The 10,000-nt window shown below is 40.9% G+C and overlaps 2 protein-coding genes across 5 annotated transcripts in view; one reads left to right on the top strand and one right to left on the bottom strand.

Annotated features, from left to right (window-relative positions):
- acsl1a (acyl-CoA synthetase long chain family member 1a) overlaps positions 1 to 7,205 on the top strand; it is a 20,284-nt gene extending 13,079 nt beyond the window's left edge. For 2 of the 3 annotated variants that reach the window (XM_086295637.1, XM_086295635.1), the window contains exons 6-21: positions 84 to 183; positions 313 to 488; positions 1,113 to 1,145; positions 1,349 to 1,400; positions 1,512 to 1,585; positions 2,203 to 2,280; positions 2,805 to 2,939; positions 3,042 to 3,176; positions 3,409 to 3,504; positions 3,590 to 3,662; positions 3,754 to 3,842; positions 4,849 to 4,965; positions 5,054 to 5,197; positions 5,318 to 5,419; positions 5,514 to 5,585; positions 5,955 to 7,205. In XM_086295637.1, the coding sequence (XP_086151763.1) occupies positions 84 to 183; positions 313 to 488; positions 1,113 to 1,145; positions 1,349 to 1,400; positions 1,512 to 1,585; positions 2,203 to 2,280; positions 2,805 to 2,939; positions 3,042 to 3,176; positions 3,409 to 3,504; positions 3,590 to 3,662; positions 3,754 to 3,842; positions 4,849 to 4,965; positions 5,054 to 5,197; positions 5,318 to 5,419; positions 5,514 to 5,585; positions 5,955 to 6,095 (1,617 nt within the window). In that variant the 3' untranslated portion in view covers positions 6,096 to 7,205. Of the gene's footprint in view, positions 1 to 83; positions 184 to 312; positions 489 to 1,112; positions 1,146 to 1,348; positions 1,401 to 1,511; positions 1,586 to 2,202; positions 2,281 to 2,330; positions 2,409 to 2,804; positions 2,940 to 3,041; positions 3,177 to 3,408; positions 3,505 to 3,589; positions 3,663 to 3,753; positions 3,843 to 4,848; positions 4,966 to 5,053; positions 5,198 to 5,317; positions 5,420 to 5,513; positions 5,586 to 5,954 lie in introns of all 3 variants that reach the window. The other variant, XM_086295636.1, reaches the window with a different exon arrangement.
- primpol (primase and polymerase (DNA-directed)) overlaps positions 4,439 to 10,000 on the bottom strand; it is an 8,361-nt gene continuing 2,799 nt past the window's right edge. For both annotated transcript variants that reach the window (XM_086295640.1, XM_086295639.1), the window contains exons 5-14: positions 9,690 to 9,837; positions 9,525 to 9,606; positions 9,322 to 9,431; positions 9,053 to 9,215; positions 8,867 to 8,964; positions 8,611 to 8,697; positions 8,294 to 8,402; positions 8,134 to 8,210; positions 7,988 to 8,034; positions 4,439 to 7,912 (exon numbers count right to left, since the gene is read on the bottom strand). In XM_086295640.1, coding sequence (XP_086151766.1) covers positions 7,676 to 7,912; positions 7,988 to 8,034; positions 8,134 to 8,210; positions 8,294 to 8,402; positions 8,611 to 8,697; positions 8,867 to 8,964; positions 9,053 to 9,215; positions 9,322 to 9,431; positions 9,525 to 9,606; positions 9,690 to 9,837 — 1,158 coding nt within the window. In that variant the 3' untranslated portion in view covers positions 4,439 to 7,675. The remainder of the gene's footprint in view (positions 7,913 to 7,987; positions 8,035 to 8,133; positions 8,211 to 8,293; positions 8,403 to 8,610; positions 8,698 to 8,866; positions 8,965 to 9,052; positions 9,216 to 9,321; positions 9,432 to 9,524; positions 9,607 to 9,689; positions 9,838 to 10,000) is intronic.

Here is a 10,000-nt window from a genome sequence, read left to right as displayed (position 1 = left end):
TTGTAGCATTACCAAGTTGTTTATTGTTCTTTTTCCTTTTTTTCCACGGCTGAACTCAAATGAATGATACTGTTTCTGTGCAGTGGACCATTACAGAGCTCGCCTGTTACACGTACTCCTTGGTGGCTGTCCCGCTGTATGACACACTCGGCGCTGAAGCCATTGACTACATTATTGATAGAGGTATAAAAAAGGGCACCATCTCACACTAACCACATATCGCCTGCAGCACTGTCAGAGTGCTTTATAAATCAAGGGCCGTGACGATGGAAGATTAAATTAATGGTTCGCTTGGCGCCGTCTGTTTCACAGCCGACATCTCAACGGTGATCTGTGATGTCCCTGAAAAGGCCCGGATGATTCTGGATTGTGTCAGCGGAAAAGCACGAGCGGTGAAGATGATTATTCTCATCGAGGCGTTTGACAGCGACCTGGTGACCCGCGCAAAGGAGAACGGCATCGAGATCCTGAGTTTAAAGGAGCTGGAGGTGAGAATAAGAATCGGATTTGTCATTTTTGAGTTTCACAAATGTTCATTCTTGATGTGCAGAGCAAATTGTGTCATCTTCTGTGTTATGTCTGCACTATGGAGAGTAGTCCCCAGAAAGTTGATTCTGTTCATCTTGACGTAGATTGTCACTGGGAGGAACGTTTCGTCACTCATCCAAGTGACTTCTTCAGTCCCAGCTGACTGCAGGTTTCTTCAACCTTATGAACAGTACATAATGGCATAATGCTCTTTGATTAATTCTTATGACCATTTTCATATTATTGATCAAGAAACTGACCTCACAGCCGATTCTTCAACAGTGGTGCTATTTTCAGTCATTATGCAAATATACTGTTTATAAGGTTGAAGAAACCTGCAGTCAGCTGAGACTGAGTAATGCCTTACCGGGATGATTAAGCATGCATCAAGACACTGTTGAATAGAACTGTAATTTTGTTGCATGCATGTAAAAATGACTGTGAAGGCGACTCTGGTTCGAATATTTCAGCCTGTTTCTGTTTGTGTTTTTGAAACCATCCAGCCGTGTTCGAGCTAAGTAGAAATCAGACCCTTATCAGGACTTCCTGCAGATGTACTAATTTTTGTACATTTTTGTTTCCAGGCCTTGGGTAAAGCTAACCTCAAGCAACCAGTGGTGAGTAGGAACAGCACGCCATCTTTATCTGATCTACTGACAACATGAGTTTTTTTTAAAGGCTCTTCTTTTAGACTAAATTACTCCAGTGAGAGTCATTGGTGAAACTTCGATGAATTTGCTTGATCAACTGGTGTCCATCTTAAAAAAAAAAAAAGTATTTTAAATGTAATAGACGTATCAGTGTTGCTCTGTGATTACAGCCTCCCAAACCAAATGACCAGGCTCTTATCTGCTTTACCTCTGGAACAACAGGTGAGTACGGGGTTGTTATTGCGTTAACATTTCAGAAATGTTATGTTTTTATGTTATATATCATCATAATTGTTTTTTATTGTGTTTGTTTTGCTTAAACTTTACTTTCAGGATACCCAAAAGGTGCAATGATTTCTCATGAAAACGTAGTCTGCAACACTGGCGCTTTCATTAAATTGACCAAGGTAAACAAACCCACCCACCGGCACTCTAATATTTTCAATTGGTTGATCTCACTGAAACCTTTCCAAACAATAATAACACAGAGGCTCTGGGTCGCCTTCAGGTTGTCATCAGACTGTAAGAAATCATGTATCCTCTTTTTTTTTTTTTTCATGTACTCCTTTAAAGATGCGATAAATGAACATCAAAGATGAGAAAGAAAGGCAACACCTGATTTAAAAAAAAAAAAAAAAAAAAAAAAAAAAGAAGCATTAAGTCTCAGTTCTTAATTAAGTTAAATGGCGTTTTGAAGTACACCACCTGTTGTATAACGAATGTAAAGGTAGATTATAGAAAAACAAACCATGTCATTGAATTTATTTGCTAAATGTAATAAAAAAGCCAAAATCTTCATCCATCTTTGTAGAAGCTGATTCGGCACAGTTCAATCAAACATTTTCTTTTGTTCTCATACGTTTTTTTTCTACGTCAGATGGAAAAAAACATGAAGCTGACTCATGGCTCTAATATCCCTGTCTGGCCCCTGTTGCCTCTCCTTGATTCCTCTTTGTATTTTCCTCTGTCCGTCTGTCTTGCTCCCTCGTCTGTCCCGTCCTGTGTGGTCTCATGCGTCGTCTAGGAAACACTGAAGCCCTCAAGTAAAGATGTGCTCATCTCCTTCCTGCCTTTGGCCCATATGTTTGAGCGTGTAGTGGAGGTACAGTACAGAGTGCTTCACCTGCATGTGTTTTGTGTGTTCCTCTGCAGGTAAACTGCATGCTGAACGCCAATGACATTCACGTATCCTATCTCCCTCTAGCTCACATGTTTGAGAGGGTTGTGGAGGTATGTTGCTTACCTTAAGATGCACAATGAATTTATCAGTGGAGGTAATATTTAGGAGTCAGCAGAGAAGGACTGCTAGTATAATGTTTGTGAGACATGAGATGTGAGACCCCTTAATGCCTAGCGTATAGTATTTGATACATGTGTTTTTGAGTTTTATCAGCAGTGTGAATTATACAATTAAAGGTTTAAAATTTGTGCACTCCTTCATGTTTTCCACAGTTGTCCAGTAGGTCAGATTAGAGTCTTTGGCAGACCGATTCTGGCCCTTGTGCCTTACATGTGACTCCCCCGCCTTAGTGTGTTTAGATGCAGCATTAGTGCCCTCGTGTGGTCAAAAATATCATTTTTAATTTGTCAAAGTTGGAATGAGCAGCATCTTTTCCCCTCCATCAGTATGTCGTACTCGTCCACGGGGCTCGAATCGGCTACTTCCAAGGGGACATTCGACTCTTGATGGATGATCTGAAAACACTCCAGCCAACAGTTTTCCCTGTTGTCCCCCGCCTCCTCAACCGCATGTTTGACAAGGTCAGTTTATGCTGTTTATGTGCTTTTGTGGTCAGAAGTGCCGTTTCTCTGGTCTGCTGCTTTGCACGAAACACGATTTGGATATTTCTCATTGCTCTGCAGGTTTTTGGTCAAGCCAACACGCCACTGAAAAGATGGCTGCTTGATTTTGCCTTCAGAAGGAAAGAGGCGGAGCTTAAAAATGGAGTGGTCCGAAAAGACAGCATGTGGGACACACTCATCTTCAAGAAAGTGCAGGTAAACACGAAACACTTTAAAGCACTTGGAGATGTTACGTGCCACCTAACAATCTTTCAAAGAGCACGTACACTAAAGAGGAACAAAGACACAAAATGGATAAACACGCCCACACATTTGACCTTTTCGTCAAAATTATTTTGTTAAATGAATCTGCAGCGGTTTTTGTGTTGCATAATAAATTAGTTTTGAGTTGACATTTTGGAGCTTTCATGTTTGTTTTGCACTGTAGGCGAGCCTCGGCGGCCGCGTGAGACTCATGATTACAGGAGCAGCCCCGGTATCCGCGACCATCCTGACTTTCCTGAGAGCTGCTCTCGGCTGTCAGGTGAGCCACATTCACAGTCATCTCATCTGTAATTTTTTTTAATACTTTGTTTATGAATATCATTAATAACGTAAACGTTTTCCAGTTTTATGAAGGTTACGGTCAGACTGAATGCACAGCTGGCTGTACCATGTCGATGCCTGGGGACTGGTCAGCAGGTAAAATATAAGACTTTCACTAAATTTTGCAATTTGTAGACACAGTGATGCTTGTAAGAATGAAACGACACTATGACTGCTCTGTCATCAGGTCACGTTGGGCCTCCTCTGCCCTGCAATGCTGTTAAACTGGTGGATGTGGCAGAAATGAATTATCTGGCAGCCAATGGAGAGGGAGAGGTGAGGAATAGGATTCGTCGAATGCATACGGCCATTACGGAGACTTGCGGTCAGTTTTCACACAACCATACATCCCTGTAGAAAAAAGTACTGCTTACTGCTTCTATAGGAATTAAGAGCAGCCAGGTGGTGATATACAACTGATCATCAGAAGGGTGTGAGCACCTCTGTGACACACAGCATAATTAAAAAAAAAAAAAAAAAAGACTGAACAGGCTCGGCTTGTTTTAGAAGGGTTGCCAAGACCAGGCAGCTTCTCCTTTCCTTTAAAAAGAACATGTCGGGTTTGCAAAGTTGCATCTGAACAAGTCGTGAGATCAAACTGTTTGCTCACAATGCACAGCTTCATGTTTGGGGCAAAGCCACACACAGCATATCAGCACAAACACTTCATACCAGGTGTCAGCACGGTGGTGGAGGGGTGATGACTTGCACTTGTTTTGCTAAAGTCAAATGTGAGCCCATCTGTCTGACAGCTGAAGCTCGTCTTTTTTTCTTGGTACATGGCTGCGAGCAGATTTCTAGAGGCCAAAACTGAATTTATTGTTTTAATAACATGAACTTTGTGTAACAGGATCCAGAATTTTTTTTTTTTTTTTTTTTTTTTTTTTTAAAGAAAAAGAAGCAAAAACGCGACACAGAATTTAAATGCAAAACTATTATAAACATATTAAAGAACCACAATATGTATTTAAGTGACACATTTCTTCTATAAAACTAACATGGAAATTGTATTATTTTGAAACTAGCCTCAGTGTCCTGAGGTTTACATTATCCTCATACATTTTTAATTCAATATTCTACCACATAATTAGAAGCTTGCCTTAGATACAACAAAAGGAAACCCTTTAAAGGAGAGGCTGTCCTTTAACATTTGAAATCAATGTTGGCTTCAAACGGGGACGTGAGCGAGAAACTATTTGTAAAAACAAAATGTAGCGGGGTTGATATAAAAACAAGAACAACAAACCAAACAGCTTCTTATTTATAATCTCGGTTGTTGTAGGTGTGCGTCAAAGGACCAAATGTATTCCAGGGATACCTGAAAGATCCTGACAGAACAGCTGAGGCTATTGATAAGGATGGATGGCTGCACACTGGTGACATTGGGAAATGGCTTCCTGTGAGTAAAACGGGCTGAGTGGTGATGCGAATGGTGATGATCACTGTGCATAAACCTAAACTTACATTGCTCTTGTGGTTCCCTGCAGAATGGCACTCTGAAGGTTATTGACAGAAAGAAACACATTTTTAAGCTGGCACAGGGAGAGTACATCGCCCCAGAGAAAATTGAAACCATCTATGTTCGCAGCGACCCCGTGGCCCAGGTGTTTGTTCATGGTGACAGCTTACAGGTAAGGCTTAAATCTCAGACTTTTGTTTCCTTTTTTTTTTTTTTTTTTTTTTTTTTAAATCTACACAAATAGTCTGTCTGAAGCATTTGATTCTCATCTGGTCCATGTTGTGTTTTAAAGGCATGCCTGGTGGGGATAGTGGTGCCCGATCCTGACTTCTTACCTATTTGGGCCAAGAAAAAAGGGTTTGAAGGCTCTTACTCTGAGCTGTGTGACAACAAGGTCCGATTTATTACTATCAGCAATCTGAACATGGACTCTCACTCTGTATGCCTGTGTAACATCTTCTGACCTTTTTTTTTGCTTTTGCTTTTAGGATGTGAAGAAGGCAATTCTGGAGGACATCTTGAATTTGGGCAAAGAAACGGGACTCAAGTCTTTTGAACAGGTGACTGGTCCTGTCTAACTTCAAGCACAGCCAGTGCTTCCCACAAACAGACTTCATTTGAACTGAATGTCCACTGAAGTAAATTTGGAAAATAATTTTAGTTTTTCCACTCAAGGAAAATATTGCCAGGAAATTAATGGTGCACAATCACTTTGGTTTTATTTTGAAAGATCCAAACATGTCACTGTGACTGTGCTAATCTCTCATCTTTTTTACATGAAAAAGCACGAGTGAGTCTCTTTCTGGTTTCAGTGCAAGATTTACACTTCAGAGACCCAGAATTTTGCAATATATGCATCCTTAAAAATTATTTGCAGCAATACTTAAGTCAATGTTTGCTCTGTCATTTATCTTTTTTCCCCTCTGCAGGTGAGGGACATTGTGTTACATCCCGAGATGTTCTCTATCCAGAACGGTCTGCTGACTCCAACCCTGAAAGCCAAGAGGACTGAGCTTCGGAGCCACTTCAGAGAACAGATCGATGAACTCTATGCCAAAATTAAGATGTAAGCCAAGTTCAAGGAGTATTATAGGGAAGCCATTCAGAGACAGCCAGAACCAAACAGTGTGCTGAGGGAATCCGTCTCACTTTCTCTGCAAGTGACAATCTTAACAGTTATATGGGGGAAAAGCTTTCAGGATAATTGGATAATGAATTTTAAAAGTGCATTTTATCCCCACTTTGATCAATAATCACACAGATCCATTATCCCAGCTAACACTGGCTAACTGGCAAAGAGATCCGCAGAACCCGCACCAAGTTTCTTGTGTAGTTTATCCAAGAATAAGGGTTAAAATGGCACAGAGGAAGTTTGACTTCTGCTTTTATGTATGACAACTTCACGGTCAGAAAGGTGAATCCTGAAAACATTTCTGCTAGTTTTATTCGTGAGAGCAACAAGAGAAAATCTTTGAAAATACTTCTACAACAGTGACAGATATTAACTATTTATATGCCATGACATTTCATGCTTTGGTTATCTATTTAAGGGGATATTTAATATCATCTTTTTGTAAATAGTGTATCTGCTGGAAAATTTGTGTACAGGGTACCATGCCAGATACTCTGTAGCTTCCCTGCATTCCCATATTTCTCAGTGCTGCCGGATGAAGGACTTTGATGAGGTTTTTGGTTAACAGCCTACTGAAAATCATGTTGGTTCACAGATTTTGGGCTTTTGTTTTTGGTGTTATTTTTAAATGTTGCATGTAACATATTCACTGTTGCTTTCTAAATGCCTGACATTGCATTGCCAAAAGCTGAGGAATGAAGCTGCACAACCATCGTTTGTATATTCTGCAAGTATTTGGGGTAAAAATAGTAACAGTGATTTTTATCGTTGATCAAACAGTTTCCATGTCCTTTGCAAAATCAGCAGTCTTCATTTCAGCCATTTGAAAAAAAATTTGTTTGTTTTTTGTGAATGCCGGTTTTCTGACTGATGAATGATCGTGATGTACATCCAATCGTGTCAAAGACCTCTTAACAGCACAAGCTGTACTGTTTAGTTGGTTTTTTTTAATGACTTGTGATCTCAAAAAGGGAGAACGGTCCAGTTTTGTGCTATAATGGAAAGTGTATCTATCAAATGTACCAAATAAACACAACATGGTCGTGCAGTTGTTAGCACTGTCACCTCATAGCAAAAAGGTCCTCCATGCTGCCATTCGGTGTGGTATTTGTGTGTGTTCTGTCCAGGTACTTCCAGGGAGTGTTTATAACATTAGCAGGAGCAGTGAAGGCAGCCTGGAGATGGTGGAGAAGATGACCTCAAACAGAAACTTGGTCAAAGATTTAATCTAGTGTGGTCTGCGGTGCTGATCTGATCACATACCCAAACCATCTCAGCTGGCTCCTTTGAATGCAGCAGAGCAGCAGCTGTGCTATGTTACAGTTCATGTTCAGTTTAAACTTGAGCAGGCAGTCAAGGATCTCCACTTGAGCAGAAGCACAAACACCTGCAGCTATGTACAAACCAGGGGTGTCTCCACGGCACATGTAATAAAGTATTTATTACATGTTTTCGCAACGTTTAAAGTGCTGCCAGCGTCTTTAATGCAATACTGCAAAAGAACACAAATCTCATGCTCTACTGGGAATCAAAATCAGCCATACAACTGAGCAGGAGCTGGTCTGAGATCTCTTCACTCTTCTCTTCAAAATCGTCTAGACTCTCCAAATAGTCCTGATCATCCCGTTCATCTCCCCACACATCAGATTTCTCCTCCTCTGTGTGAGTTGTGCTCTGTGGGCCCATGGGTTTATGTTCCTGGCTGCTTTCAATGTTGCCAGCATCGTCCATGAGGTACACCTGGTCCTCCTCATCCTGTAAGAAACAGAAGACGTGATTACCGACTGATGCATGTTAAAGCTAAAACACTGTTAAAATAAATTAACTAACCAGCGTCAAGACGTAGCTGATACAGATCTCTTGTGGCAGTGGGTAACCTGTAACAGGGACATGATGTTACCTCACAGTCAGATCATGTTTCCTTGAATTATTTCAACTACAAGTCAGTATGGCAGCTCTTTCGGATCGTGACATACTCGAGGACCTGAAGTTCCTGCATTCAGGATCGTGGCACTTCTGGTACCACACATCCTCTTTCAGATCCACAACGATCCTGCAGAGGGTGACAGAGCCAAATCAGAAAGCGTAAGAACACTCGACCATCTTCAGAAGATGAAGGAAACAAACTGCACTCACATGATGTTGTTGCTTTTGTGAAACCGCCCCACGTTTTCACACCAGCGGTATTTGGCGATGTCATAAACGAGAAGTTGCTCTGCGGCAAAGTAGTTCCATCGTCTTAAGCCTGTCAAAATTTATGAGATCATAAACGTCAGGTAGGACGATCGATGTGAACTGCCACACTTTTCTTTTCAGGAAGAAAAAAAAAAAACGGTAATATCTAAATGTTTCACTCGGCTGGATGTCACGTCAGAAAACCACAATTTTAGGGCAGATGAACTCTACAGACTGAAATGTTTCACGAGCAAATGTTTTCACTGCATAATACTTACTTCCTTGTATCCCATCCTTTCTAACCACCGTTAATACAAAGTTGTCCACTTCTTGGTGAGGGGATGACAGGAAGCCAGAAAGTGCACCTGTTGGTAATATATGGGAAAAAGTTTCACGAATCAAATCATTTCACACTGAGGTTTTTGAGGTGAAACCAACAATAACATTTATGCCATAAACTGACTACATGCAGGAATACTTCACATATGTATATGCAGAAGATTAAGAAAAACTCTGGTCTCGGTTCAGCATTACCTGAGTCTGAATCCGACCCTTGTTGGGACTTAGATGGGGAGATTTTGGGCTCACTTGATTCTGGGACATCCCATGTAAGAATCCTCTGACCTGTGAAGCTGATATACGGGAGGAGAGATTATGTGTGGCCCTTTTTAAAAAAAGATCACAGCACACAGGAATCTGAGCTGTTTGTGCTCAATGTACCTCACGTTACACACTAAGGAGGCCAAGAAAATGCTTTCCTCCAAAGAAGTTCCCTTCTCAGGTTTGGCAATACACTGGTTATCTTCTGCCACAGTGAACGCAGCATTCTTCCCCGCTTTAGACGACTTGTACAGGCGGAAATTTCTGTTCTTTGTATAGACACCTATGTGTTGAAATAAAAAGCCACGGTACGTGAAGGGAAATTGTGTAAATGCATATCTTTACACATAAAAAAAGGACATAATTTTTAAAAATCTGATTTCCCTCACCAAGATCCACAAAGAGAGAGTCTCGACCATCTTTGCTTTTCACCTGGAGGAAGCTGAGGTCTCTCCCTTCCTCTTTACGCCTCTTCATCTCTGGACTTGCTGCTTGAGTTCTACTCAGGGCGAATAAGTGCAAAATTTTAACCTTAAACACTGAGCACATAGAAATAAAAACATGCAGTTTTTACAGGTCTGGGAGAACAAACCGTGTTTCCACTCCATTATCAAGGTGGCTTCCATTTTTGGGTTTGTTCAGGACAAGCTGAAGAATTGCATGAATGAACCTCCCTACAAAATCCCAATCAGATGGAATATATGACTATTAAGCAGGTATTAACAGGCTGATGTTTTCCATGTAGGGCTGAACATACCAACATGAATGTTGTCTTTGAAAGCTGCTTGTTGAAGACAGAAGATGAGATGTCTGCTGAATTTCTCCTCAGTGCTGGAGTCCAGATTGAGGACATTTTTCGCAGAGCATTCAATCCCATAAACTTCCAATAACTTGTCACAGACGTACTGTCACCACACAAAGCAGAGAGGGGTAAACATATCAAATGTTTAGACAAGAACTTTTACTATTTCATGGAAAACATGAGCTCAGTTTGAATTAGATGGATGCTGAATGATGCTAAATCACATACTGCATCTATTAAAGCAGCATGGCTTCATAGTAGAAGAG

The sequence above is a fragment of the Aulonocara sp. 'chitande type north' Nkhata Bay genome, linkage group LG6 (assembly GCF_057382095.1).
Source record: "Aulonocara sp. 'chitande type north' Nkhata Bay isolate Kocher_YH1m ecotype deep benthic linkage group LG6, A_spYH_male_GT1.1, whole genome shotgun sequence".
In the NCBI taxonomy this organism is placed as follows: Eukaryota; Metazoa; Chordata; class Actinopteri; order Cichliformes; family Cichlidae; genus Aulonocara; species Aulonocara sp. 'chitande type north' Nkhata Bay.
This window is presented reverse-complemented; position numbering and strand designations above follow the sequence as displayed.